At 43.7% G+C, this 26,199-nt stretch overlaps 2 protein-coding genes across 5 annotated transcripts in view; one reads left to right on the forward strand and one right to left on the reverse strand.

Annotated features, from left to right (window-relative positions):
• The window catches only part of LOC124605706 (ubiquinone biosynthesis protein COQ9, mitochondrial), a 186,860-nt gene extending 171,089 nt beyond the window's left edge, over nucleotides 1–15,771 (reverse strand). For 2 of the 4 annotated variants that reach the window (XM_047137572.1, XM_047137570.1), the window contains exon 1: nucleotides 15,565–15,771. In XM_047137572.1, the coding sequence (XP_046993528.1) occupies nucleotides 15,565–15,622 (58 nt within the window). In that variant the 5' untranslated portion in view covers nucleotides 15,623–15,771. Of the gene's footprint in view, nucleotides 1–15,472 lie in introns of all 4 variants that reach the window. The other 2 variants (XM_047137573.1, XM_047137571.1) reach the window with 2 other exon arrangements.
• A 90-nt stretch (nucleotides 15,772–15,861) lies between these two features.
• Nucleotides 15,862–26,199, forward strand: part of LOC124605305 (F-actin-uncapping protein LRRC16A) — a 528,830-nt gene continuing 518,492 nt past the window's right edge. The window contains exon 1 of the mRNA XM_047136886.1: nucleotides 15,862–16,019. Coding sequence (XP_046992842.1) covers nucleotides 15,983–16,019 — 37 coding nt within the window. The 5' untranslated portion in view covers nucleotides 15,862–15,982. The remainder of the gene's footprint in view (nucleotides 16,020–26,199) is intronic.

The raw sequence follows: 26,199 nt of genomic DNA on the forward strand, positions 1-26,199 counted from the left end.
CAGGTCCAGGAGCTGTGTCGGGGCAATGTGCAAGAGCACTGAGGAGCTCCCACTCTGTAAATGGGGCGTTATAGGATTCACTGCAGCATGTAGTGAATGAGAGGACTTTCCCTTCCAGCCGCTGTTTGAGAGTGTGAAAGGCTGGGGAGTAATTCTCTGACGCAGAGGCTTGAGCAAAGTGCTCGGCAATAGCGTTTGCGTCAGTAGATAACACCTGTTGGGGTTTGGTACCTGAAAACATGTTTGATCTTTGCCCAGACTTGGGAAGGTGACGTATGGCACCCAATGGTTGAGATGTATCTCTCCCAACACTGCTGCTTCCGTCGTTTGATAAGTTGGCGAATGCGGGCACGGAGCCGTTTAGAGGCTATAAGGTGCTCCAGAAAAGAGTTCTGCATATGACGCTGTAGAGCTCGCCGACGCTCATTAATTGCTTCAGCCACTTCTGACGACCACGAAGGGATTGCCTTACAAGGGGGGCACCCTAAAGACTGAAGGATCACGTTTTCTGCCGCAGAAACAATTGGGGTAGTCACCTGCTCAACCATGACATCGACGTTACCACATGGGGGAGATTCAACGGTGATAGCAGAGGTGAAAGTTTCCCAGTCCGCCTTGTTTAAAGCCCATTTGTGCAGGTGTCCGTGGGCCTGACGCTGGAGCAGTGACAGGAACATGGGGAAGTGGTCACTACCACACACGTCATCATGTGCCCTTCAGTGGATAGATGGGAGAAGTCCTGGTTTGCAAATTGATAAATCAATGGCCAAGTAACTACCACAAGCCACACCGAAATATGTGGCGGCCCCAGTATTTAAGAGGCAGAGGTCAAGCTGAGACAATAAAGTTTCGACATCTCTGCCTCGGCCAGTAAGTTCGGTGCCACCCCACACGCTGTTATGAGCATTAAAACTGAATTTAGGACATAAACGCAAACTCCACCTGACACTCGATTACAGTCACTATGGTTTCTGTAATATCCCTTACAGCTGCGGAGGGCAGGGGTCCACATTGCCAGGAACCAGGTTTCCTGGAGGGCTTTGAGAGGTGACTGGGGTTGGCGGAGCTGATGGCGCCAGAACTGTTGTAGCAGCGGCGTAAGATGATGTCATATATACACAATGCAGGTGTTCCAATTTTCTCTTAGCCTCAGTGTAGGTGAGTTGGTCCAGGTTCTTGTACTCCATGATTATTCTTTCTTTCTGGAGAAACCTGCAGTTTGGTGAGCAAGGTGAATGGTGCTCTCCGCAGTTGACACACATGGGAGGCGGGCACAGGGAGTATTGGGATGTGATGGGTGCCCTCATCTCGACATGTGATGCTACAAGTACAGCGGGAAGACATATGGCCAAACTTCCAGCACTTAAAGCTCCGCATCGGGGGAGGGATATAGGGCTTTACATCACACAGGTAGACCATCACCTTGACCTTCTTGGCCAATGTATCACCCTCAAAGGCCATGATGAAGGTACCGGTGGCAACCTGAATACCACTTGGACCCCAGTGGACATGTTGGACAAAATGAACACCTCGCAGTTCTAAACTGCTGTGCAGCTCATCGTCAGACTACAAAAGAAGGTCCCTGTGAAATGTGATACCCTGGACCATATTTAAGCTCTTATGGGGCATGATGGAAACAGAAACATCACCCAGCTTGTCATAAGTGAGTAACGTCCTTGACTGGGCAGAGGATGTCATTTTGATGAAGACTGACCTAGATCTCATTTTGAACAATCAATCCACTTCCCCACAATTGTCCTCTAAATGCTCCACATCGTTGTGAAAGATTCCCCATGAGCTGTCGAACATACATAGTACCGGGGGCGAATAAGACCTGTCGCCATCCATAGCCTGACATTCCTCCCATGGTGTGGCCAGGGAAGGGAACTATTTGGTGTCATACTTCTGTGCATTGAATTGAGCTTGTGAATGCTTAGAGACTGGTGGTGTTTGACCACCAGCAAGAGATGATGGATTACGCTTCATTGCGTGTCATCCGCCCTGATGCCACCCATTACGACCAGGGGACCTCCCCATGGGGCCCACCCAGCCGCAGCAAAGGCCACCTGGCAGGGTGGCCATTGCCGGTAGTCCCAATGCCCCAGGGGGATGAGAATCTACCCCTTGGCATACGTGGGGAGTTAACGGTGCAGGCATCAGCAGGGTGATCCCTGTGTGATCAGGAGGATACAATGAACAGGGTACATGGCGGCACCACCACAACGGACTGGCTACCGTGCTGGATATCGGGTGCAAAGAAGTCCAGGGTCATTGCCAATTCAGAAAGCGACACTGCTTAGTGCATGGTGGAAAATGCACCCAGGAAGGTGTCTTCGCCCAAGAGATGTAGAATGAGCGGGACTGAAATGCGACGATGAGAAAGTGGGCTAAGATCTGAATGCATGATGGACACAATGCACCATGTAAGGCGGCCTTCCCCAATTGGCTCCCGCTTCGGGAAAATTTTGAAGAATGGAGGTCAAACCCTATGGGGACCAACACATAAGGGATGAAATGTGTGAAACTCCTTTTAATCGCCTCTTGCGACTGGCAGGAATACCTCGCACCTATTCTTACCCAAAGACCAGCTGGGGGTGGTGGGTTAGGGGGGGATGGTAATGAGTCTCGAGTGGAGTGCTCCTTTGTGGCTGGACGGTGAGCATGTGGGAGGTGGTAGTTGGCCGTAAAGAGAAGGCACAAGAGATCTGTTGCTGTACAAGGCTGGGATGGTAATTTTGATCTGTGAAGGCTGCAGTGGGACCGACAGTAGTATTCAGCCACTCAGTGGGGTTGCACAATATTATTGTCCATCCCAACTTCACCCCTGAGCCCCTCCCCCCCCCCCCCTCCATCTCATCTAAATCTACATTTATACTCCGCAAGCCACTTTACGTGCCACTGTCATTACCTCCCTTTCCTGTTCCAGTCGCGTATTGTTCGCGGGAAGAACGACTGTCTGAAAGCCTCCGTGCGCGCTCTAATTTCTCTAATTTTACATTCGCGATCTCCTCGGGAGGTATAAGTAGGGTGCAGCAATATATTTGATACCTCATCCAGAAACGCACCCTCTCGAAACCTGGCGAGCAAGCTACACCGCGATGCAGAGCGCCTCTCTTGCAGAGTCTGCCACTTGAGTTTATTAAACATCTCCGTAACGCTATCACGGTTACCAAATAACCCTGTGACGAAACGCGCCGCTCTTCTTTGGATCTTCTCTATCTCCTCCGTCAAACCGATCTGGTACGGATCCCACACTGATGAGCAATACTCAAGTATAGGTCGAACGAGTGTTTTGTAAGCCACCTCCTTTGTTGATGGACTACATTTTCTAAGCACTCTCCCAATGAATCTCAACCTGGTACCCGCCTTACCAACAATTAATTTTATATGATCATTCCACTTCAAATCGTTCCGCACGCATACTCCCAGATATTTTACAGAAGTAACTGCTACCAGTGTTTGTTCCGCTATCATATAATCATACAATAAAGGATCCCTCTTTCTATGTATTCGCAATACATTACATTTGTCTATGTTAAGGGACAGTTGCCACTCCCCGCACCAAGTGTCTATCCGCTGCAGATCTTCCTGCATTTCGCTACAATTTTCTAATGCTGCAACTTCTCTGTATACTACAGCATCATCCGCGAAAAGCCGCATGGAACTTCCGACACTATCTACTAGGTCATTTATATATATTGTGAAAAGCAATGGTCCCATAACACTCCCCTGTGGCACGCCAGAGGTTACTTTAACGTCTGTAGACGTCTCTCCATTGATAACAACATGCTGTGTTCTGTTTGCTAAAAACTTTTCAATCCAGCCACACAGCTGGTCTGATATTCCGTAGGCTCTTACTTTGTTTATCAGGCGACAGTGTGGAACCGTATAGAACGCCTTCCGGAAGTCAAGAAAAATAGCATCTACCTGGGAGCCTGTATCTAATATTTTATGGGTCTCATGAACAAATAAAGCGAGTTGGGTCTCACACGATCGCTGTTTCCGGAATCCATGTTGATTCCTACATAGTAGATTCTGGGTTTCCAAAAACGACATGATACTCGAGCAAAAAACATGTTCTAAAATTCTACAACAGATCGACGTCAGAGATATAGGTCTATAGTTTTGCGCATCTGCTCGACGACCCTTCTTGAAGACTGGGGCTACCTGTGCTCTTTTCCAATCATTTGGAACCCTCCATTCCTCTAGAGACTTGCGGTACACGGCTGTTAGAAGGGGGGCAAGTTCTTTCGCGTACTCTGTGTAGAATCGAATTGGTATCCCGTCAGGTCCAGTGGACTTTCCTCCATTGAGTGATTCCAGTTGCTTTTCTATTCCTTGGACACTTATTTCGATGTCAGCCATTTTTTCGTTTGTGCAAGGATTTAGAGAAGGAACTGCAGTGCGGTCTTCCTCTGCGAAACAGCTTTGGAAAAAGGTGTTTAGTATTTCAGCTTTACGCGTGTCATCCTCTGTTTCAATGTCATAATCATCCCGGAGTGTCTGGATATGCTGTTTCGAGCCACTTACTGATTTAACGTAAGACCAGAACTTCCTAGGATTTTCTGTCAAGTCGGTACATAGAATTTTACTTTCGAATGAACTGAACGCTTCTCGCATAGCCCTCCTTACGCTAACTTTGCCATCGTTTAGCTTCTGTTTGTCTGAGAGGTTTTGGCTGCATTTAAACTTGGAGTGAAGCTCTCTTTGCTTTCGCAGTAGTTTCCTAACTTTGTTGTTGTACCACGGTGGGTTTTTCCCGTCCCTCACAGTTTTACTCGGCACGTACCTGTCTAAAATGCATTTTACGATTGCCTTGAACTTTTTCCATAAACACTCAACATTGTCAGAGTCGGAACAGAAATTTTCATTTTGATCTGTTAGGTAGTCTGAAATCTGCCTTCTATTACTCTTGCTAAACAGATAAACCTTCCTCCCTTTTTTTATATTCCTATTAACTTCCATATTCAGGGATGCTGCAACGGCCTTATGATCACTGATGCCCTGTTCTGCACTTACAGAGTCGAAAAGTTCGGGTCTGTTTGTTATCAGTAGGTCCAAGATGTTATCTCCACGAGTCGGTTCTCTGTTTAATTGCTCGAGGTAATTTTTGGATAGTGCACTCAGTATAATGTCACTCGATGCTCTGTCCCTACCACCCGTCCTAAACATCTGAGTGTCCCAGTCTATATCTGGTAAATTGAAATTTCCACCTAAGACTATAACATGCTGAGAAAATTTATGTGAAATGTATTTCAAATTTTCTCTCAGTTGTTCTGCCACTAATGCTGCTGAGTCGGGAGGTCGGTAAAGGGAGCCAATTATTAACCTAGCTCGGTTGTTGAGTGTAACCTCCACCCATAATAATTCACAGGAACTATCCACTTCTACTTCACTACAGGATAAACTACTACTAACAGCGACGAACACTCCACCACCGGTTGCATGCAATCTATCCTTTCTAAACACTGTCTGTACCTTTGTAAAAATTTTGGCAGAATTTATCTCTGGCTTAAGCCAGCTTTCTGTACCTATAACGATTTCAGCTTCGGTGCTTTCTACCAACGCTTGAAGTTCTGGTACTTTACCAACGCAGCTTCGACAGTTGACAATTACAATACCGATTGCTGCTTGGTCCCCGCATGTCCTGACTTTGCCCCGCACCCGTTGAGGCTGTTGCCCTTTCTGTACTTGCCCAAGGCCATCTAACCTAAAAAACCGCCCAGTCCATGCCACACAACACCTGCTACCCGTGTAGCCGCTTGTTGCGTGTAGTGGACTCCTGACCTATCCAGCGGAACCCGAAACCCCACCACCCTATGGCACAAGTCGAGGAATCTGCAGCCCACACGGTCGCAGAACCGTCTCAGCCTCTGATTCAGACCCTCCACTCGGCTCTGTACCAAAGGTCCGCAGTCAGTCCTGTCGACGATGCTGCAGATGGTGAGCTCTGCTTTCATCCCGCTAGCGAGACTGGCAGTCTTCACCAAATCAGATAGCCGCCGGAAGCCAGAGAGGATTTCCTCCGATCCATAGCGACACACATCATTGGTGCCGACATGAGCGACCACCTGCAGATGGGTGCACCCTGTACCCTTCATGGCATCCGGAAGGACCCTTTCCACATCTGGAATGACTCCCCCCGGTATGCACACGGAGTGCACATTGGTTTTCCTCCCCTCTCTTGCTGCCATTTCCCTAAGGGGCCCCATTACGCGCCTGACGTTGGAGCTCCCAACTACCAGTAAGCCCACCCTCTGTGACCGCCCGGATCTTGCAGACTGAGGGGCAACCTCTGGAACAGGACAAGCAGCCATGTCAGGCCGAAGATCAGTATCAGCCTGAGACAGAGCCTGAAACCGGTTCGTCAGACAAACTGGAGAGGCCTTCCGTTCAGCCCTCCGGAATGTCTTTCGCCCCCTGCCACACCTTGAGACGACCTCCCACTCTACCACAGGTGAGGGATCAGCCTCAATGCGGGCAGTATCCCGGGCAACCACAGTCTTAGTCCGATCGGGGGATGCGTGGGACGAGCTGGCCGTCCCCGACAAACCCCCATCCGGACCCCCACAGTGATGCCCATTGGCAACAGCCTCAAGCTGTGTGACCGAAGCCAACATTGCCTGAAGCTGGGAGCGAAGGGATGCCAACTCAGCCTGCATCCGAACACAGCAGTTGCAGTCCCTATCCATGCTAAAAACTGTTTTGCAAAGAACGTCTAAACTAATCTACAGAGAGTGCAAACAAATCGACAAAATTTAAACGGTTATTAAAATACAAGATTGCCTAGTAAATGCAGTAATGCTGCTACCTGCACACTGCTGACACTGCTCGGTGGCGGAAGGAGACTACGCGAATTTACACTATTCAGGTACTAAAACGCGATGCTACAACTCTCAAATACTATAATACACCCGAAATTTATGAATTAAACAATGCAAGTACCAAAAACACGCAAAGAAATTAAGAATTAAACTATGTAACAAATGAGTAAGCTAGGAGTATACGACTTGCTGCTGCAGCTGCTTATCCAACGGCGGCAGGGAGCATGGTTCATATCCCTGCAATAAACCTAGATCCAAGACCTGCCCCATACATCCTTCCACCACCACCTACTCCCAACCCAGAGCCACCTGTGAAAGCTGTCATGGGATCTATGCACTGTACTGCTTTCTACATGGAGATGACAATTAACAACCTGTCTGTTCATGCGAACAGTCACCAAGCAACTGTGGCCAAGAGACAGCTGGACCAACCAGTTGTTGAACACGTTGCCCAACATACTGTGCTTCACTTCAATTACTACTTCCCAGTTTGTACCATCTGGATCTTTCCTAGTAATATCACCTTTTCTGAACTATGTAGGTCGGAACTCTCCTTGTAACATAGCCTACGTTATTGTAAGGCCCCTGCCCCCCCCCCCCCCCCCCCTCAAACCAACATCCTGGACTGCACCTAGCAGTCCACTTCCTGTCCCTCCACACTCCCACAAGTAGTGCTACACCTTCGCCCAGCCCTGCTATCGTTTCTCCTCTCCACCCCAGCCTCCTCCTCACCCCCACAATCCACTTCACATTGTTTCTTCCGTAAGGTGCTGTTTCAGTTTCAAGTCTGGCCACAGCAGCCAGAAACAGAGGTCAGAAGGCCTTCTGGTCGAAAGTTTGATTGTACAGTAGTCTTTTCGTTATATTTATCAGCAATTCAACTTCTCTTTTATATGGTGAGTAGCAATCTTGTCATATGAAGTACCACTTCTGTCAAATTGGAAACCAGTAATCCTCAATCCCCCCCAATAGAACTGATATAACTTCTTGCCTGGATGTTACAGAGAATCATGTGTCAGCACATACAACATTTTTTAAAACACAAATGTTTCCAACACAGCTTATTCTTCTGAAAGGCTGAAATTTTTCCTCCAGCAATAGCATTTCCATACCCTTGTTCCAGAAAGCAGAAGCCATGTGTGCAGAGAAAGTGATGGCTTATTGTTAGAAGGGTCCAGCATTCGCTTTAGAAGATTTCTGTAAAACGCAATTCAGGATGACGGAAAACTCAAATTCCTTATTTACAAATAAAATACTGAAGTAATGATAGGGTGAAGGGGGACGGGGACACTCAGTGCGATATGAAATGAACCCAACATGTAAGAAAATAACTAGTGTTTTTTAAATACTGTATTTAGCTTGTATTACATCAGAAGCCAAGAACTGAGGCAGAAAGTGTCAGAGGAGAGTATGTCTATCATCTGTAATGGCTCCCAATTTAATAGCAGTTATTAACAATATTAGAAATCTGAATAAAGTAACTCATAAAACACCAAACAAAATTATATTTAAAGAATTAATTGACCTTTGACATAATAACAGGATTCTAATGGCTTGTGCAAACTGTTTTGCACATCAGCAGATATATCTCCTCTGAATAAAGTTAACTCATTTAAATGCTCAAATCTGCATACAAAGCAGGTACTTGTTTGCAAGTTGCAGACTGATCGATTGAGAGAGCGTCACATGACCAAAAAATTAAAATCAACTGCACTGCCCATGGCTAGCTGGGCATCCAACTGTTCTAAGAAATATTTGTTGCTCATCAGTTATCTGTAGTCTGCTTATTGACACTTTACATAACAAATCATGCACAACTGCAAAAATATATAGGTCACTTTATTCCTGTTTGCTACAATGGGTCCCTTCTAATGGTCAAATTTTTGCATTTGACTTATCCTGGAGGCTGCAGTTGTTCACATGCCAGTGTCTTGTGTTCCATATTACACACAATTTCTTCAACCACTGTGAGTTTGTCTTCCATTACAACAGTCTTGCATTAAAAATATGATAGATGGGGGATACACGATATTGCAATCAAAGACACCGTTCCTTTATGAAGAATCTTACCTCAATTGCCACTTCATCTAGTTTTGCGACATATGTGAATAAGTCAGGAATTATGAACCAATTCATGGTTTTTAAACATCTAGACCACAGTAACTGTAGGAAGATTAGGTTCACTATCCAATTTTTCTCTGTAATCACTAAATATGTCAAGGATTTGGTATATCTGAACAATTTGAATTTCTCATCACCAGAACATCTGTTTAAATGACGAACTGGTACACAATCAATTTCTAGAAGACAGTGCATTATTATCTGTAATATGTTTGCTATTCAATAAATACCATTTCATGTGTGCAAAGTAAACTCTCAGTATTGTTTCCAATGGAGCATTTTTGTTAATATTAATTGAGGAACATGAGACTTATCACAAGAAGATATTGCATCTAAATGTACTACAAACCACTTTAAGCCCCTTTTCAAAAAGAAGTAATAGAGCTTTAACATGAATGGATGCATGTGGAGCAAATTTCAAAGAACCATTGAGGGTAAATTTCAACAATGCTGAAATGCATCCCCAGCCCATCTTGGTGTATTGTTTTTGCAATAATATATTACCACATGCCTCCCCCCACGAACCCCGGACCTTGCCGTTGGTGGGGAGGCTTGCGTGCCTCAACGATACAGATAGCTGTACCGTAGGTGCAACCACAACGGAGAGGTATCTGTTGAGAGGCCAGACAAACGTGTGGTTCCTGAAGAGGGGCAGCAGTCTTTCCAGTAGTTGCAGGGGCAACAGTCTGGATGATTGACTGATCTGGCCTTGTAACACTAACCAAAACGGCCTTGCTGTTGTGGTACTGCAAACGGCTGAAAGCAAGGGGAAACCACAGCCGTAATTTTTTCTGAGAGCATGCAGCTTTACTGTATGGTTAAATGATGATGGCATCCTCTTGGGTAAAATATTCCGGAGATAAAATAGTCCCCCATTCAAATCCCCGGTCTGGGACTACTCAAGAGGACGTCGTTATCAGGAGAAAGAAAACTGGCATTCTAGGGATCGGAGCGTGGAATGTGAGATCCCTTAATCATGCAGGTAGGTTAGAAAATTTAAAAAGGGAAATGGATAGGTTAAAGTTAGATATAGTGGGAATTAGTGAAGTTCGGTGGCAAAAGGAACAAGACTTCTGGTCAGGTGAATACAGGGTTATAAATACAAAATCAAATAGGAGTAATGCAGGAGTAGGTTCAATAATGAATAAAAAAATAGGAGTGTGGGTAAGCTACTACAAACAGCATAGTGAACGTATTATAGTGGCCAAGATAGACACGAATCCCATGCCTACTACAGTAGTAAAAGTTTATATGCCAACTAGCTCTGCAGATGACGAAGAAATTGAAGAAATGTATGATGAGATAAAAGAAATTATTCAGGTAGTGAAGGGAGACGAAAATTTAATAGTCATGGGTGACTGGAATTCGACAGTAGGAAAAGGGAGGGAAGAAAACATATGGATTGGGGCTAAGAAATGAAAGAGGAAGCTGTCTGGTATAATTTTGCAGAGAGCATAACTTAATCATAGCTAACACTTGGTTCAAGAATCATAAAAGAAGGTTGTATACATGGAAGAATCCTGGAGATACTAAAAGGTATCAGATAGATTAGATAATGGTAAGACAGAGATTTAGGAGTCAGGTCTTAAATTGTAAGACATTTCCAGGGGCAGATGTGGACTCTGACCACAATCTATTGGCTATGAACTGTGAATTAAATTGAAGAAATTGCAAAAAGGTGGGAATTTAAGGAGATGGGACCTGGATAAATTGACTAAATCAGAGGTTGTACAGAGTTTCAGGGACAGCATAAGGGAACAATTGACAAGAATGGGGGAAAGAAATACAGTAGAAGACGAATGGGAAGCTCTGAGGGACGAAGTAGTGAAGGCAGCAGAGGATCAAGTAGGTAAAAAGACGATGGCTAGTAGAAATCCTTGGGTAACAGAAGAAATATTGAATTTAATTGATGAAAGGAGAAAATATAAAAATGCAGTAAATGAAGCGGGCAAAAAGGAATACAAACGTCTCAAAAATGAGATCGACAGGAAGTGCAAAATGGCTAAGCAGGCATGGCTAGAGGACAAATGTAAGGATGTAGAGGCTTATCTCACTAGGGGTAAGATAGATACAGCCTACAGGAAAATTAAAGAGACCTTTGGAGAAAAGAGAGCCACTTGTACGAATATCAAGAGCTCAGATGGGAACCCAGTTCTAAGCGAAGAGGGGAAAGCAGAAAGGTGGAAGGAGTATATAGAGGGTCTACACAAGGGCGATGTACTTGACGACAATATTATGGAAATGGAAGAGGATGTAGATGAAGATGAAATGGGGGATACGATACTGTGTGAAGAGTTTGACAGAGCACTGAAAGACCTGAGTCGAAACAAGGCCCCAGGAGCAGACAACATTCCATTAGAACTACCGACGGCCTTGGGAGAGCCAGTCCTGACAAAAGTCTACCATCTGGTGAGCAAGATGTACGAGACAGGCGAAATACCCTCAGACTTCAAGAAGAATATAATAATTCCAATCCCAAAGAAAGCAGGTGTTGACAGATGTGAAAATTACCGAACTATCAGTTTAATAAGTCACAGCTGCAAAATACTTACGCGAATTCTTTACAGACGAATGGAAAAACTGGTAGAAGCCGACCTCAGGGAAGATCAGTTTGGATCCCATAGAAATGTTGGAACACGTGAGGCAACACTGACCCTACAACAAGATTAAGGAAAGGGAAACCTACGTTTCTAGCATTTGTAGACTTAGAGAAAGCTTTTGACAATGTTGACTGGAATACTCTCTTTCAAATTCTAAAGGTGGCAGGGGTAAAATACAGGGAGCAAAAGGCTATTTACAATTTGTTCAGAAACCAGATGGCAGTTATAAGAGTCGAGGGACATGAAAGGGAAGCAGTGGTTGGGAAGGGAGTGAGACAGGGTTGTAGCCTCTCCCCGATGTTATTCAATCTGTATATTGAGCAAGCAGTAAAGGAAACAAAAGAAAAATTCGGAGTAGGTATTAAAATCCATGGAGAAGAAATAAAAACTTTGAGGTTCGCCGATGACATTGTAATTCTGTCAGAGACAGCAAAGGACTTGGAAGAGCAGTTGAACGGAATGGATAGTGTCTTGAAGGGAGGGTATAAGATGAACATCCACAAAAGCAAAACGAGGATAATGGAATGTAGTCGAATTAAGTCGGGTGATGCTGAGGGAATTAGATTAGGAAATGAGACACTTAAAGTAGTAAAGGAGTTTTGCTATTTGGGGAGCAAAATGACTGATGATGGTCGAAGTAGAGAGGATATAAAATGTAGACTGGCAATGGCAAGGAAAGTGTTTCTGAAGAAGAGAAATTTGTTAACATCGAGCACAGATTTAAGTGTCAGGAAGTCGTTTCTGAAAGTATTTGTATGGAGCGTAGCCATGTATGGAAGTGAAACGTGGACAATAAAGAGATTGGACAAGAAGAGAATAGAAGCTTTTGAAATGTGGTGCTACAGATGAATGCTGAAGATTAGATGGGTAGATCACATAACTAATGAGGAAGTATTGAATAGGATTGGGGAGAAGAGAAGTTTGTGGCACAACTTGACCAGAAGAAGGGATCGGTTGGTAGGATATGTTCTGAGGCATCGAGGGATCACCAATTTAGTATTGGAGGGCAGCGTGGAGGGTAAAAATCGTAGAGGGAGGCCAAGAGACGAATACACTAAGCAGATTCAGAAGGATGTAGGTTGCAGTAGGTACTGGGAGATGAAGGAGCTTGCACAGGATAGATTAGCATGGAGAGCTGCATCAAACCAGTCTCAGGACTGAAGACCACAACAACAACAACAACAACAACAACAACAACATGCAATAATAAAGGGTGGGGTAAATAAAAGTGGCCTGGATGAGTGGATATGATTGTATGGGAATGTATGCATATAATCACATTCCACGGTGTGCACATCACATAAATCCCAGCCATGTGTGCCATGTCGGTGCAGGTGGAGCAGTGCAAAGGGGACAATGGTACCAAAGTGGAGCAGCAGGTGTTGGTTGTGGAGTTTGCTAAGAAGTTTAATGACGTTATAGGCCAGCGAAGAGTGCCACGCAATGCTCAGCCCAAAAATGGTGAGAGGCAGGATCTGGTTTTAAGAAGTAAAAAAATCATTCTAAAACATGCCCGCACACCAGAAAATATGGGTGCAATTCACCAGAAAATGGTCGAGAGTCCTATCAAACCAAATCAATGCCTGCCGCAAGACACCAACTGATCACGTTGATCATGAAGGCGAATACTCCACCTAGGACCTGCATATGCATCCCTACCAAGTTCACATATTAAAACCAGTAGATACTCCTCACCACCTCCAGTTTTGTGAGTGAACAGATCTGTTCTTTATGTCTTATGAAGCCTGGTTTCCCCTGAGTGTTTATGTCAATTCACAGAATCACAGGTTCTGGGCAGCAGATAATTCGCATAACTTCCACAAAACACAACCACATGATCAGAAGGTTGTCTGGTGTGCTGTGTCTGCACACATTATTACTGATTCCATCTTTCTTCGTCAGACACTGACTTTAGCATGTTACATTTCCAACATTTTTAAACAATTTGTGGCAGCATTAACTGAGGAGGGAAATACCTACAGTTTCTTCCAACAGGATGAAGCAACTGCTAATACAGAACCTTGGACGACATTTACACAATCTTCACATTTTACAGAGTTGTTGGCAGAGGTCAGTCTGGTTGCACCCCCAGCTGTCCATACAGGTCACCTGATCTGTTAGTGTGCGATTACTTTGTGTGGGGAGCCCTCAAGTCTAACACGCAGTGCAACAACTGTCACAGTCTTTAATAACTCCAGGAGCACATTTTGGATGAGAGCACATAAATTCCAGCAGTCCAGCTTTGATCCGCCTTCAGCAACTTGCTGAACCGGGTCCAAAAAGTGCCAAGAGGTGAATGGTGGTCACTATCAACATCTACTATAGTCATGTTAGTGCTGTATTTCCTTTCCTCTCCTGTGTTTCTTTGTACCCTGGAACTCTGTTCTCCGGGCCACTTTTATTTGCCCCACCCAGTATGTGAAAAGTAAGCTGTTTTCTTTTAGATTGGGTAACTTCATATTAAGCCCAAATTTGGCTAGCCATGAGTGAGAAAACATTGCAATTGCTATTTGTTCAAGCGGTTTCACAGGACACTGAATAACATGGACAATGTAACTGGTTCTGAGCATATTTAAATAAACTGCCCAGCAGAACAAGAACCTGAAAAAAGGAAAGATTAAGATGTCTGCCCTTTTTTGAACATAGCAGCAAGAAGTGAAACTGGGTGAATAAAGAGGGGAAAATTATCAATATTACAACAATGAAGACCTTAAAACTGAGTTTCATAAATATGTTATCTGCGGAGGGGAGGGGGGTGATGACACCAACAACTGAACTCAAGGCTGAAAAAAAAAAAGGGAAGAAGAAGTTGTACTGGACACATCTTCTGATGCTGAAGGTGGTGGAGCTTGCTTACAGGATATATCTTATTGTAAAATCACCGACTTCAAATGATGACGATTTACAGACTACAAATTTTGCACCACTGCAGTTTACAGGAAAGAATAAAAGCATAGTTGGGGCACGTAAAACTGAAATGAGACAAAGTATAATTCATGCAACCAACTAGTTCCATTTTTAGCATTCTGTACGAGTAATTTTGTTGCATTTGCAGCCATCCATAATAAATCGGCAGAACACATGTTTCATTAGTTTAGAAATAAAAAGAGCTGTTGCCATTTTGATGTCTAAGATGGGCTATCTCGGCCTTACAAGTTACTCAATATATTGCAGTAGGTCTACCAGAACCTAGCAGAGCTATTGGTAAGTACAAAATATACTGAACAGTGTGTTAGTTAAGAAACAATTATAATCTAAGCTCCAAACCATTAAATAAAATAACTAAGAAATAACGCCTTGTTCTTGACAATAAGCTAGGAATAGCAAACAGGTGCACAGATTATAAGGAAAACTACAACGTATATTACAACACCCAGGAAACTTTCTTTTACATTTAACAATGATCACAGAACACAGGGTACAAAACAGCACCATTAGCATTTCATTAAACAGTCATTTAAAAAACCTACTTAAAAAGGCTGAAGTTTATAGTTAGGCTATTTAATTTCTAATTGGAACAGGTAGACTGAACGGAAAGTAGAGCCAATAAAGTAATAATTCCACTCAGAAGATCTATTTAGTACGATGCTGCCTTCAGGCTGTGTACAGGAATCACTATCAGTGTCAGTGCTGGAAATTCTTAACACTATATTTGTATTTCACTGGAACAATCAGTCACTGACGCAATGACAATACTCCTGTCTCGTATTCGTCAGAATACTGACACAATTAAATAACAATAAAAAAATCTACCGTCTAAACAATTAACAGTTTAACCACTGCTTTAAATTATTTCGCTTCCTGAACAGGGAAGCCGACACCGGAGCGGAATATGAGTCGACTTAATGATATATTTTTACTGTAAAGCCACACAAGATTATCAGCTTCTTAAGTCATGATTAATACGTCAATGCATGCATTATATACCGTCAAATTGTATCACCAACACGCTTCTTTCATTTTTGTTGTGATTTGATAGAAAGAGTTCATGTCAGCGTAACATATCGATGCTCGCTCACCTTGAAACGTTAACACTTTTTGTGCTCCGGCAAACTTCTGTAGCACAGCACACGCCATAGCTTTTTTAAAAAGTTAAGTAAATATAGATATTCAATATCAGGTATCTAATCACTGTCGCACCAAACAGAGGTACAATTTCAAGAAGGCTACGATCCTTATGACTACTGTCAAGCTCCAGCCATGGCTACCTTATAGGCGGCCGTGCTTCCCATGCTCCCGCATCTACCTGTATCTTTGACGTGCCGTGTCTTGAATCTGTGACTAGCTCTAATAATGGCTGAAGTTTTCGGGCAAGTGGTTGGAAGCCCAGTGCCAAAGCGAGAGTGTTGTAGTTCTTAGTGTCTTAAGAAATAGTATATTTTTGTTAATAGGATATAAAATCGCGAGTGTTCATATGGTGATCGATTTTATCGTAAAATGTCAACTAGATCCCAACTAACAAAGGATTTAAACGGTAAGTTTCAGTTTGTTTTCATTAAGTACACACTTAAGTTTTGCTTTCCTTTGAAATGTCAGATCAAGGCTCAAATACGGCATGATTTATTGTTGACTGCTTTGTTGATAGTATTTCATCTGGTGACAAAAAAATATGGTGCATTACAATTTTGATTTGGTTACACCCATTTAATGATAATTCAGTTGCGTATCTGGACCGTTTGCATTCTCGTTGTTTTACCAAATATTTCACGTGTGGCGATCTAGGCACCCAAGGTTTACACTGATGTGTACAATAGAATCCTTGGCCCCGTTGGCTTTCGTATTTGTTTACTGCTACAGAACACAAAACTGATAAAACGTTAGAAATTAGTGGCGCTTGGCGTAGGTCCATTCTTTTCAATCCGGTATTTTGAGCTCTGGAAAAAGACTCGATGCAGAATTGTTAGCAAGACAGAATATGTGCGATTAAGAACTGAACATACAATGTTTTGGGAAATTTTGTTGACTTTTGCAGAGACTGTTTGCATTATTACCGAAGGTTTTTCTTTTGTGTTGCTCTCATTGTCAGCAGTGGTGCAGGAAACTGTCTTTATATCAAGTTCGCCACGAACGAGCCTGGATGAGATATGAAAAAACCATAGTTTCTGCGTTCGAACTTAGCGACATTTCTCATCACAGTCGGAATATTTGACAAAAGTACGAGTGGAATTACATTAATACTTGTTTCATAGATGATGAATACATTTCGTAATGATATGGAACGAATCATAACGTAAATGTGTGTGTGTGTGTGTGTGTGTGTGTGTGTGTGATGTTAGAGTTTATCAGATTTCTGTTAAATTCTTTATTATTATTTATATTACTACTCGATTTTGTATTTGTACTGTTATTGAGCTTGATTGAGCTTGTGTTTTATTTATGACAATGCAGTATTTACAATAAAAATCCATCAAAAATGTCCTGTTGGAAATAAGTAGGCCTACAGCTTAGTTAGTCTACTTAAAAAATGGTTCTGAGCACTATGGGACTTAACTTCTAAGGTCATCAGTCCCCTAGAACTTAGAACTACTTAAACCTAACTAACCTAAGAACATCACACACATCCATGCCCGAGGCAGGATTCGAACCTGCGACCGTAGCAGTCGCGCAGTTCCAGACTGTAGCGCCTTTAACCACTTGGCCACCCCGGCCGGCTAGTCTACTTAAACTTTAAAGTAAAATCAGTCATATGCAGCTGTAGGCATACTGGCCACAACCAACTCAGTTTATAAAATGTGGATAACAGTTTTGTAGTCACAATATCATTTTTAGCCCTGCTTGAGGCCCTGAGTTTCATTTGATTGATGATTTTCTGTATGGAGATATTTGCAAAGAACGAAGATATTTCAGGTGTATAACAGTTTTTCCGAATAATCACTGACTTAATATGTAAAAAATGAGGTATACATTTGGCTGTTTTGGATTTGGATTGTCGGCAAATACATGCTATCTGCTTTTTGCCTAAGATAGCAGATATTACTCTGTTGCTGTATGGTACACAGTTGAATAGTTTCCTTTTTTATCTTCATTGGTATATGTTGCACACTAGTATATATCAAGTGTGGAATTGGTCTGTAGTATTGTTTTGTATAAGTCAACAAACCAAAAAAAAACCATAGGCATAAAATTTGTTGTTCTTAATAGTGTATTACCCTGATGATTTTGATGAAGGTTTATGAGTTTGCAGTTTCATTTTCAACTGTTATGAAATTGGTGGATACAGAAACATTTTGTGCCTCTCTTGGAGATTATCCATCCGAAGTATGTCCTAAAACTTCAACCCTGGGTGAAAGTGTTAAGGAAATGTATAATTTGGTATTTAACAACTGATGGTTAATAGAAATGAAGTAATTTGGAGCATTGGCATCTCAAAAAAGAGTATGATGTATTTTGCACTAAGAATTAATTATGTGAATTATTTGTGTAAGATGAGTATGCTGCATTTAATGAAAGCTGATAAAAAGCAAACACGGACATGAAAAAAAAATCCAACTGATCTTTTTACTGTTAAGAAAACTGACCAAGCAGTGTACCTGTTCATTGTCCTACTTTTTCATTCACAAAACTGAGGAATTCAAAATATGAACTCTTAACAACCACTGTTTTCATATGTTCCACCCTGCGACTTAATGCCTGTTTCCTCACGTGAATAAATTTGTGCCTGAAATGTGTTCTGAAGCGCCCTTGAAGATACTGTTGGGGGGCGTTCTGCAGGCTCTCCACTATGACACTTTATTTATTATTTATCTTTATTCACCCAAGGATCATCTTCGTATGATATAGGATTTGCCTCAAGGTATATAGTGCCAATCAATATGCTAGAAATAACACGTGGCCGGGATGTAATAGACTCGGTGGAAAAATGTTGGATGGAGTTAGCAGATGTAATGGAAATACATAAAGTGTTGAGTGAAAAGCTGCTGTCTTTCACTGGCAGTGTGAAAAATATTCTCCTTACCTTTGTAGAACATGTCACATTAATAGTTAATTTGGGTAAACAGGGATGTTCAGTTTTACCGTAGTTGTCGGCTGTGACGAGTGGTGTAGGAACTGTGACAAATGTCATAAACAATTTGGTGACTATAATGTGTTAAGTATTATGAAAGGTATAGTTTCAGTTATTCAGGAAACCATTTCAGTTTTCATTTAGAATGATATAGGCAGAAAAGTTAAATGAGCTTGTCTGGACAGAAAATTGAATACAATCTTCTCATTACCGTTTCATTGATTTGCAACTGCTTAAGCATATTTTGTTTTTTGGTTCGTTTCACGTGCTTATTCTTTGTAATAATGTTAGTTCTAAAAATGCATGTTTGCATATTAATATCTTTTGGGACCGTTCACTTTTCAGAAATCACTAAATTATAGGTAATACAAAGTGATATATAAATAAATAAAAAAAATCACCATGCTACCAGTAATAATTTTTTTTCTCATTTCCAGCACATTTTGGAGACCTTGTTTTTTATATGGTGACAGTTCTTATTTGATTCTGTTGTGTTGTTGGAGTTTATGCTCTGTCATGCGTAAAGGCTGTGCGAAGTCCCAGCAAAACCAGTGGTAGCATAGCTGTCCAGCTGTTTTCATGGCACGTAAGCGTGGATGTCAACATTCTGTGCCAGCGTTCTGCCATCCCGTTACTTGCAGGATGGTAGCTGGTCGTATGAGGTGCTGGAACCCACATTATCAACTCAGATTTCCGCCCCGGTCCATGGTGACACAAGCCGGACGCCAAAATGGGATATCCACATTTCTAGGAAGGGCTGTGCTATCAGTTGTGCCGATATATCACTGATTAGCATTGCTTGCACTCAGTGTGTATACTTATCTATAGCTGTAAGTACGTAACGATATTCCTCTGATGGTGGAAGCAGGCCAACAAGGTCTGTGTGAACATGGGAGGAAGGATTTATTGTTTTGGGAAAGTCTCCCACTGTCCTCTGTGCATGTTGCTTTTTAGTACTGCGCCACATAATTTTTCTCCGTCATCAGTTTGATGGTGGCTTTTGCACTGTGAACACTGTCACTTACTGCTCTTCCTTGCATTTCAAGCAGGAATAGTCTAAGTTACGGTCTAGACATGTCGCACCAGATAAGGTCCTTTGTGCCTGGCATCCGCACTTGTGTGAGGTGAAGAGCTATTGAACCGTCTTGAAAATATTGTTGCAGCTGCACATCTATAGCTTGTGCTGCAAGAAGTTGATTGTAATTTATTGCAAAAGAAATTATGTCAACAACAAAAAACCCAATGTATCCTGTGCCACTCTTGTGTATCTTATGTCTGTTGTGAACTGTCCGATAAAGTCTGGCTGGTCAAACTGGCAAGGTAGACAACCTTCCTTGACTTTGTGAAAGGCGAAACTGATTGGCTTATGACTAATCTCAACATATTGATAACCTATTGGCGCTGGTACCAACCACTACCATTAATGGTGCGTTATGGTCTTTGCTTCTTGCAAACTAGCCTGCATCATGGGCATCTATGGCAGTGGTTGCCTGGTGATAGTGTTGTTACCTGCCAGTGCGTATGTCAGCAGGGACTGCACCTCTGCTTCTATATGCTGGCGCTAAAAGTTGATGATCCCCAGCAGTCTTCTTAATTGTTGGCAAGCCATCAGCTCAAGAATGTTTTTAATGACCTCAGTCTTCTCTTTGGGAGAACAAATACTGTTCAAAGAAATGTCGCCTGTTTTTGGCACAGAACACATTTTTTTCTATGTATCACCAGACCATATTTATATATCCTGTTTAACGCTGCCTTAAGGTGTTCCTTGCGTAATTCAGCTATCTTTGAAAATATCAAAATATTGTCTAGGTAAGTGAAGCAGAAGTCTGAGCCTCTCAGTATGTCATGCACAAACCTCTTCCATATCTGAGGTGCGCTCTTTAAACCGAAAGGCATGTGCACATATTCTAAGAGACCAAAAGGCTTTATCACAACATTCTTGGGAATATTTTCTCCTGTGGTCGGAATCTGAGTATAAGCCTTCACAGAGCACCACCATGGAGGTTGTAGCACTGGCTAAAAAGTTCATGAAACCACTTAGAATAGGAACTGGACAGTGATCGCGGATTGTTCATGCACTTAGTGTGGTAATCCCCACATAGCCTTCAGGTGGCATGTTTGTTTTTAATTAGGAGTAATGGTGAAGCCTGTCGGCTTCAAATCTTCGTATGAGGCCCGCTTGTACCATCTCTTCAAATTCTGCTTTCACTACTGAGAAACGGTGTGGTGTTAGTCTCCATGGCCATCCAGAGACTGTTTGGCCAGGTGTCATCTTAATGTGATGCACCTTGGTGTGCAGTACTTTCTGTAATTGGCCAACAGCCTCTCCTCTAGCTTCTGAACTAACCAAACTACTGGGTGAGGCAAGGCCATTGTTAGCATTTCTGCCTATAGTACCCATACCAGTTCACTTTCCATCTTCATTCCTGCCTTTCTTAGCTGTATTTCCAGTCCTTGATTGTGTATCAAGCCTGCACTTGGTATCGGTTCACTAAAATATGCCAGTATGAACTATTGCTTGAACTTTTTACTGAAGCTCAGGTCCACTGTTGCTTCACACACCATAAGTTGCGATGAGCAAGTTGTTCACTGCTATAAGGTAGAGAGTTGCACCTGCTGCTGTGGTCTTACTTCACCTGAATGGCAGTGCATTTACATCTGAGCCCAACTCGATAAGGCGTCACTGATCTACCTTCCTGTCTTTCACAAACAAATGGTGTGATAATGTGAGCAGGCACCCTCACTTCACTGTATGTGTGGACATAATTGATTTGTCACAAATAAGTGGGCTGATCTTAAGTGTTGGTTCTTGGCTGCTTCCGATTACATCATCACCAATATCTGTGGAAGAAGTGGCAACTCCCTCATCTACACATCAACTGTGCAGCCTACTACAGGCTGCTGAGGCTGTTTGGGAATGTGCAGGGAGATGTGCATCTCGTGGCCTGATAAGCAAAATGCTTGTGATACCAATACACCAGATGATTTTCTCCTCCTTGGGCCATTTGAGCTGATGGATACCCCTCTTCTTTACCTTTCCCTGTGCAGGTCCACTTATTCATCACCAGTGACAACAGTTGCTTCTGACTTGTGTCTGTCTGGTATTTCACAGGTCAGAGCTACTCGTGGATATTCATCTGTTGCCCGTGCTGTATAGCTGCGGTCTCCCCGGTGTTGCTGTGTCACTGCTGAAGTACTCCCTTGCCCCACTATAGCATGAAGCTTACCGAGCGAGGTGGCGCAGTGGTTAGACACTGGATTCGCATTCGGGAGGACGACGGTTCAATCCCGCGTCCGGCCATCCTGATTTAGGTTTTCCGTGATTTCCCTAAATTGCTCCAGGCAAATGCCGGGATGGTGCCTTTGAAAGGGCACGGCCGACTTCCTTCCCTAATCTGATGAGACCGATGACCTCGCTGTCTGGTCTCCTTCCCCAAACAACCCCAAGCTTGTCTGCTACAGCAAGCACAGATTTTTAATGCATTTCTTCCCTCACATCACCACTGCCATTTTAACTGAAAGTAATAGTTGCTGTAGCCATACATGCAGGAGTGTTTCATCTGACATTGCTTCCTCTTCCACGATGCTCCTCAGTTGTCACCAGAATTCAGACAGCCTTCTATTGCTGATACGCTCAAACTGAACCACTTCTTGTATTTATTGTTCGAACATTTTATGCATCCGTATCAGCACAATGTGGAGGTACTGTTGCTGTGAGGGTGATTTCAATATAACGTTGCACACCATTTTGACTGCTCGGGCATCCAAGCTGTTAACCGTCACCACAAACTTTGCATCATCGCTAGTTATGTTGTTTTGCATAGATGCTAAATCTAGCATTGCGAACCACAGTTCAGGTTTCTTCAATAGGAACTTCAGTGTGTGTTTTCATCTTCGAAGTGGAAATGATGTTAGACTCAGCAGACAAACTGCCCGTCATATTCAGCATTATTGATGTAAACTTACATTATCTTGTGCTGCAGTTTGTTTTTGCATATCTCTAACCTACTCCTGTTGGTTCTCATTTAGGCATAAAAGCTGTCCTTCTATCTGACTTCACTTAACTTTTCAACATGAAGTCACTGTTTCACTCTGTACATTGCTGTTCAACATACCACGGCACCGATTCATTTAGCAACCAAGCCATCCTCTCTTCCTTGTGATCCCCTCATTCGAAGACGGTTCTCTGGTGGACCCCAGCGATTGCTGCGGCCATTAGACATTTAGGAGGGCTCTCCAATGCCATAAATGGCACCTTTCACTGGAGCACCTCATGCCTTTAAATGGCTCTGTGTCTGCATCTACTACCTGATAAAACTGATGAAAGCAAGAATCGTGGGAATGGTATATTTCCACCATTGGATCACATACCTCTCCATCACAGATAAGGCCAAAGATCAGACGAATCTGCAGCTTCTAGTCCCCTGCAGCTGAACTACGTATTTCCTTAGAAGGTTCAGTTTACATTGATCCAGATGCTGTCACCAAGCATTACGCTCACACATCTGCGTCTGAGAACTACTACCCTGGTTTTTAGCTCATAAAACAGCAGGAGTGAATGCAGTTATCTTTTACTATGTGTCACCTGGAGCCATATGATGCTCCATTCAGTGAATGGGAACTCTCCAGTGCCCTAGCCCTGATACAGCCCCAGGGCCAGACTGCATTCACAGCCAAATGCTGAAACATCTCTCAATGGATTGTCAGGATCACATTGTCGTCCTCTTTAATTGGATCTGGAATGAGGGTGAGTTCCCATCTCAGTGGCGAAAAAGCGCGGTAGTTCAGCACTGAAACCGGGCACGAAGCCACTTGAGGTGGACAGTTATTGCCCAACCAGTCTTACTGATCTTCTCTGTACGTTGCTCGAATGTGTGGTGAGCAAGTGGCTGCATTGGCTTGTTGAGTCCTGAGGCCTTTTTGCTGCATCTCAGGGCAGTTTTTGCAAAGGCCGCTCCACTGCTGATAATTTAGCTCATCTGGAGTCCACCATCCAGCAGATGCCTATGCGCATCGTCAGCACCTTGTAACTGTCTTGTTCAGTTTGTGGAAGGCTTACGACATGAAGTTATGTCACCACATCCCTTCTATGTTGCACAAATTGAGCCCACTTGTAATTTTTGTCAAGAAATTCCTGTCACGCCATACATTACTGGTTAAAGTGGGCACTTTACTCAGTGCCCCCCTTATCCAAGAGAACGGAGTTCCGCAGGGCTCCGTACTGAGCATCTCCCTCTTTTTGGTGGCCATCAATGGTCTAGCAGCAGCTGTGGAGTCTTTGGTATCACCCACCTTGTATGTTGATGATTTTTGCTTTTATTATTACTCCTCTATTACAGTTGCTGCTGAGCGTTGCGTACAATTTGCCGTACTAAAGGTGCAGTCGAGGACTCCCACACAAGGCTTTTGGTTTTCAGCCGCCAAAATTCATGTCGAGCACTTCTGTTGCCATCATACTGCCCACTCACACCCAGAGCTTTATCCAGCCTATCAATTACTTCTTCTACTTGAGAGACACCGCTTCCTGGCACTAGTCTTAGATTCCCGGCTGACGCGGCTTCCTCACCCATCCGCTATCGACTCTGCATTAGCCACACTTGGCTGACCCATGGTCACATTCTCCGAAGTGAGGATCCCCCTCACTGCTGATGCGGAGCCCACCTGATGGTGGCCCACTTACTCGTAGACTGCCCTCATTTGACTGCTTTGAGGCAGCATCTTGATTTTCTTGTCATGCTCCCTCTGTTGCTAGCAGAAGATGCCAAGTGGCTGATCTGGTGTTGTGTTTTGCCTATGAAGGTAGTTTCTATTCATGCCTGTAAGGTAGGGCTTTTTTGCCTGCCTGAGTGGTTGGTGGGGCACCCCTTTCCCACTCCCCCAAAGGGTATCAGCATTCGTTTGCCGAGTACGGGCTTGGCGACCCCAGGATTCCTGAGCTGGGGACTGGTAAGTGCCATCAGACCTCTGTCGCCTTAAGCTCTGGTCATACTTCAGCAAAACCGTGCGGCTCTGCGGTGGAATGTTGTGTGTTTCGGAGAACGGGGGTCTTGGCTCCACTGCCTGGATGACGAGGAAGGTACACACCCCTATAAAGAAACCTCAATCTCAAGGTGTGCTACATGCTGAGGAGGTGAATGGCTGTTGAGGTAAAACAGTCTTTAGCGGGCAACCTCTGGGGTACCTGGCGCCCCCCCCCCCCCCCCCCCCCCCAGTTGTATAAGGCTTGCTCAGGGATGCAGGGCTCTGCCTAGGTCGACAGTTCTTTCCCTAGCATCTTGTGAGATCCCTGTGGAACGGTGTCAGGAAACTGCTACTCCTTATGGAGCAGCCGTCAGGCAGCACCTACACCCACTCCTCAAAGAGAGCTCAGTTGGTGAGTCCTCCCGAAAAGAAGCCTCAGAGTAATAGTAACAGGGCATTAGTGTGCCGTAACACTTTCATTGTAATCAAGCGAAATAGGGGAAGCTTTGAGAAGATATTCCCTTTCTACATTCACAAGGCATTGAAGGATATTGCTGGGTTTCTGAAAAGTGTCAAATGACTTCGTAATGGAACGCTTTTAGTTGAAACTGCTAATTCCAACCAAATATCTAAGCTTCTGGGATGTAAGGCCTTAGGTGACTACCCAGTCGAGGCTGAGTTGCGTAACACCCGTAACTTTAGTAAGGGCGTGGTTACTTGCTCCAGTATAATGGAGGTGGACCGCGCGGAGTTACGTGAAGAGTGGAAGAATGTGGGCGTCACAGAGATGCAGAATTATATGAGGAGAGTCAATGGCAAATTGGAAAAATCGGCACTTTATTCTAACGTTAAGTACGAGCACATGCACTTGTCGATGTACCTGTGGGGGAAATGCTCCAATTGCAGCTGATGTCATTCGGAAGCCGTCAGCAGTAGGCTTACCACCTAAGCCACGTACCACTCCCCAACATCAGAATCCAACTAAGCCATTCCTGCAACCACAGCAAGTGCCTCCTACTGTCAGTAAAGAAAAACATCCTTTGAAAAGTAGTTCTAAGTCCAAGAAAGTGGTAGGTAAACTGCTGGACTGATGAGCTCTCTGTCACTTTCTGATGGAGACTATGCTCTTGAGGATATGGGCTTCCAATCAGAGGAACCAAAGAGCCTGGAACCAGCTAACATTCCCCCTGACCTCCCCGGTAAATCATCGCCTCTGAAGGAGAAAGAAAAGAACCACCATTGCTAACCAATGGCTTCCACAAGGACTTCTGTGTTGCAGTGGAATTTGAATGGACATCGCTCATGTTTGGAAGAATTGCAGCTGCCGGTCCAAGATAAACCTTTCTGCATTTGCTTACCAGTATTATGGGGCTACCAAGGACGATACTACTGGAGATAGGGCTAAAGGTGGAGTAGCTATTTTCCTTGATGACAGATGTTACTCCTCTCCTGTCCCTCTTACCATGACCAATCAAGAAATTGTTTCGAAAGTTCTTGCACCCTTTACGATGACAGTATGTTCTTTGTACCTGCCCCCCAATGACACTTTGGATGCATATGCACTGGCAGACCTCTTCCAGGCACTCCCATGCCCATTCCTCCTTGTGGGGCTCGGCTACTACTTGCTCCGGGCGTCGGATGATCGAGCGATTCGTCCATTCTGAGAATATCTGCCTTCTGAGTGCGGGTC

This window comes from Schistocerca americana, chromosome 3 (assembly GCF_021461395.2).
Source record: "Schistocerca americana isolate TAMUIC-IGC-003095 chromosome 3, iqSchAmer2.1, whole genome shotgun sequence".
Taxonomy (NCBI): Eukaryota; Metazoa; Arthropoda; class Insecta; order Orthoptera; family Acrididae; genus Schistocerca; species Schistocerca americana.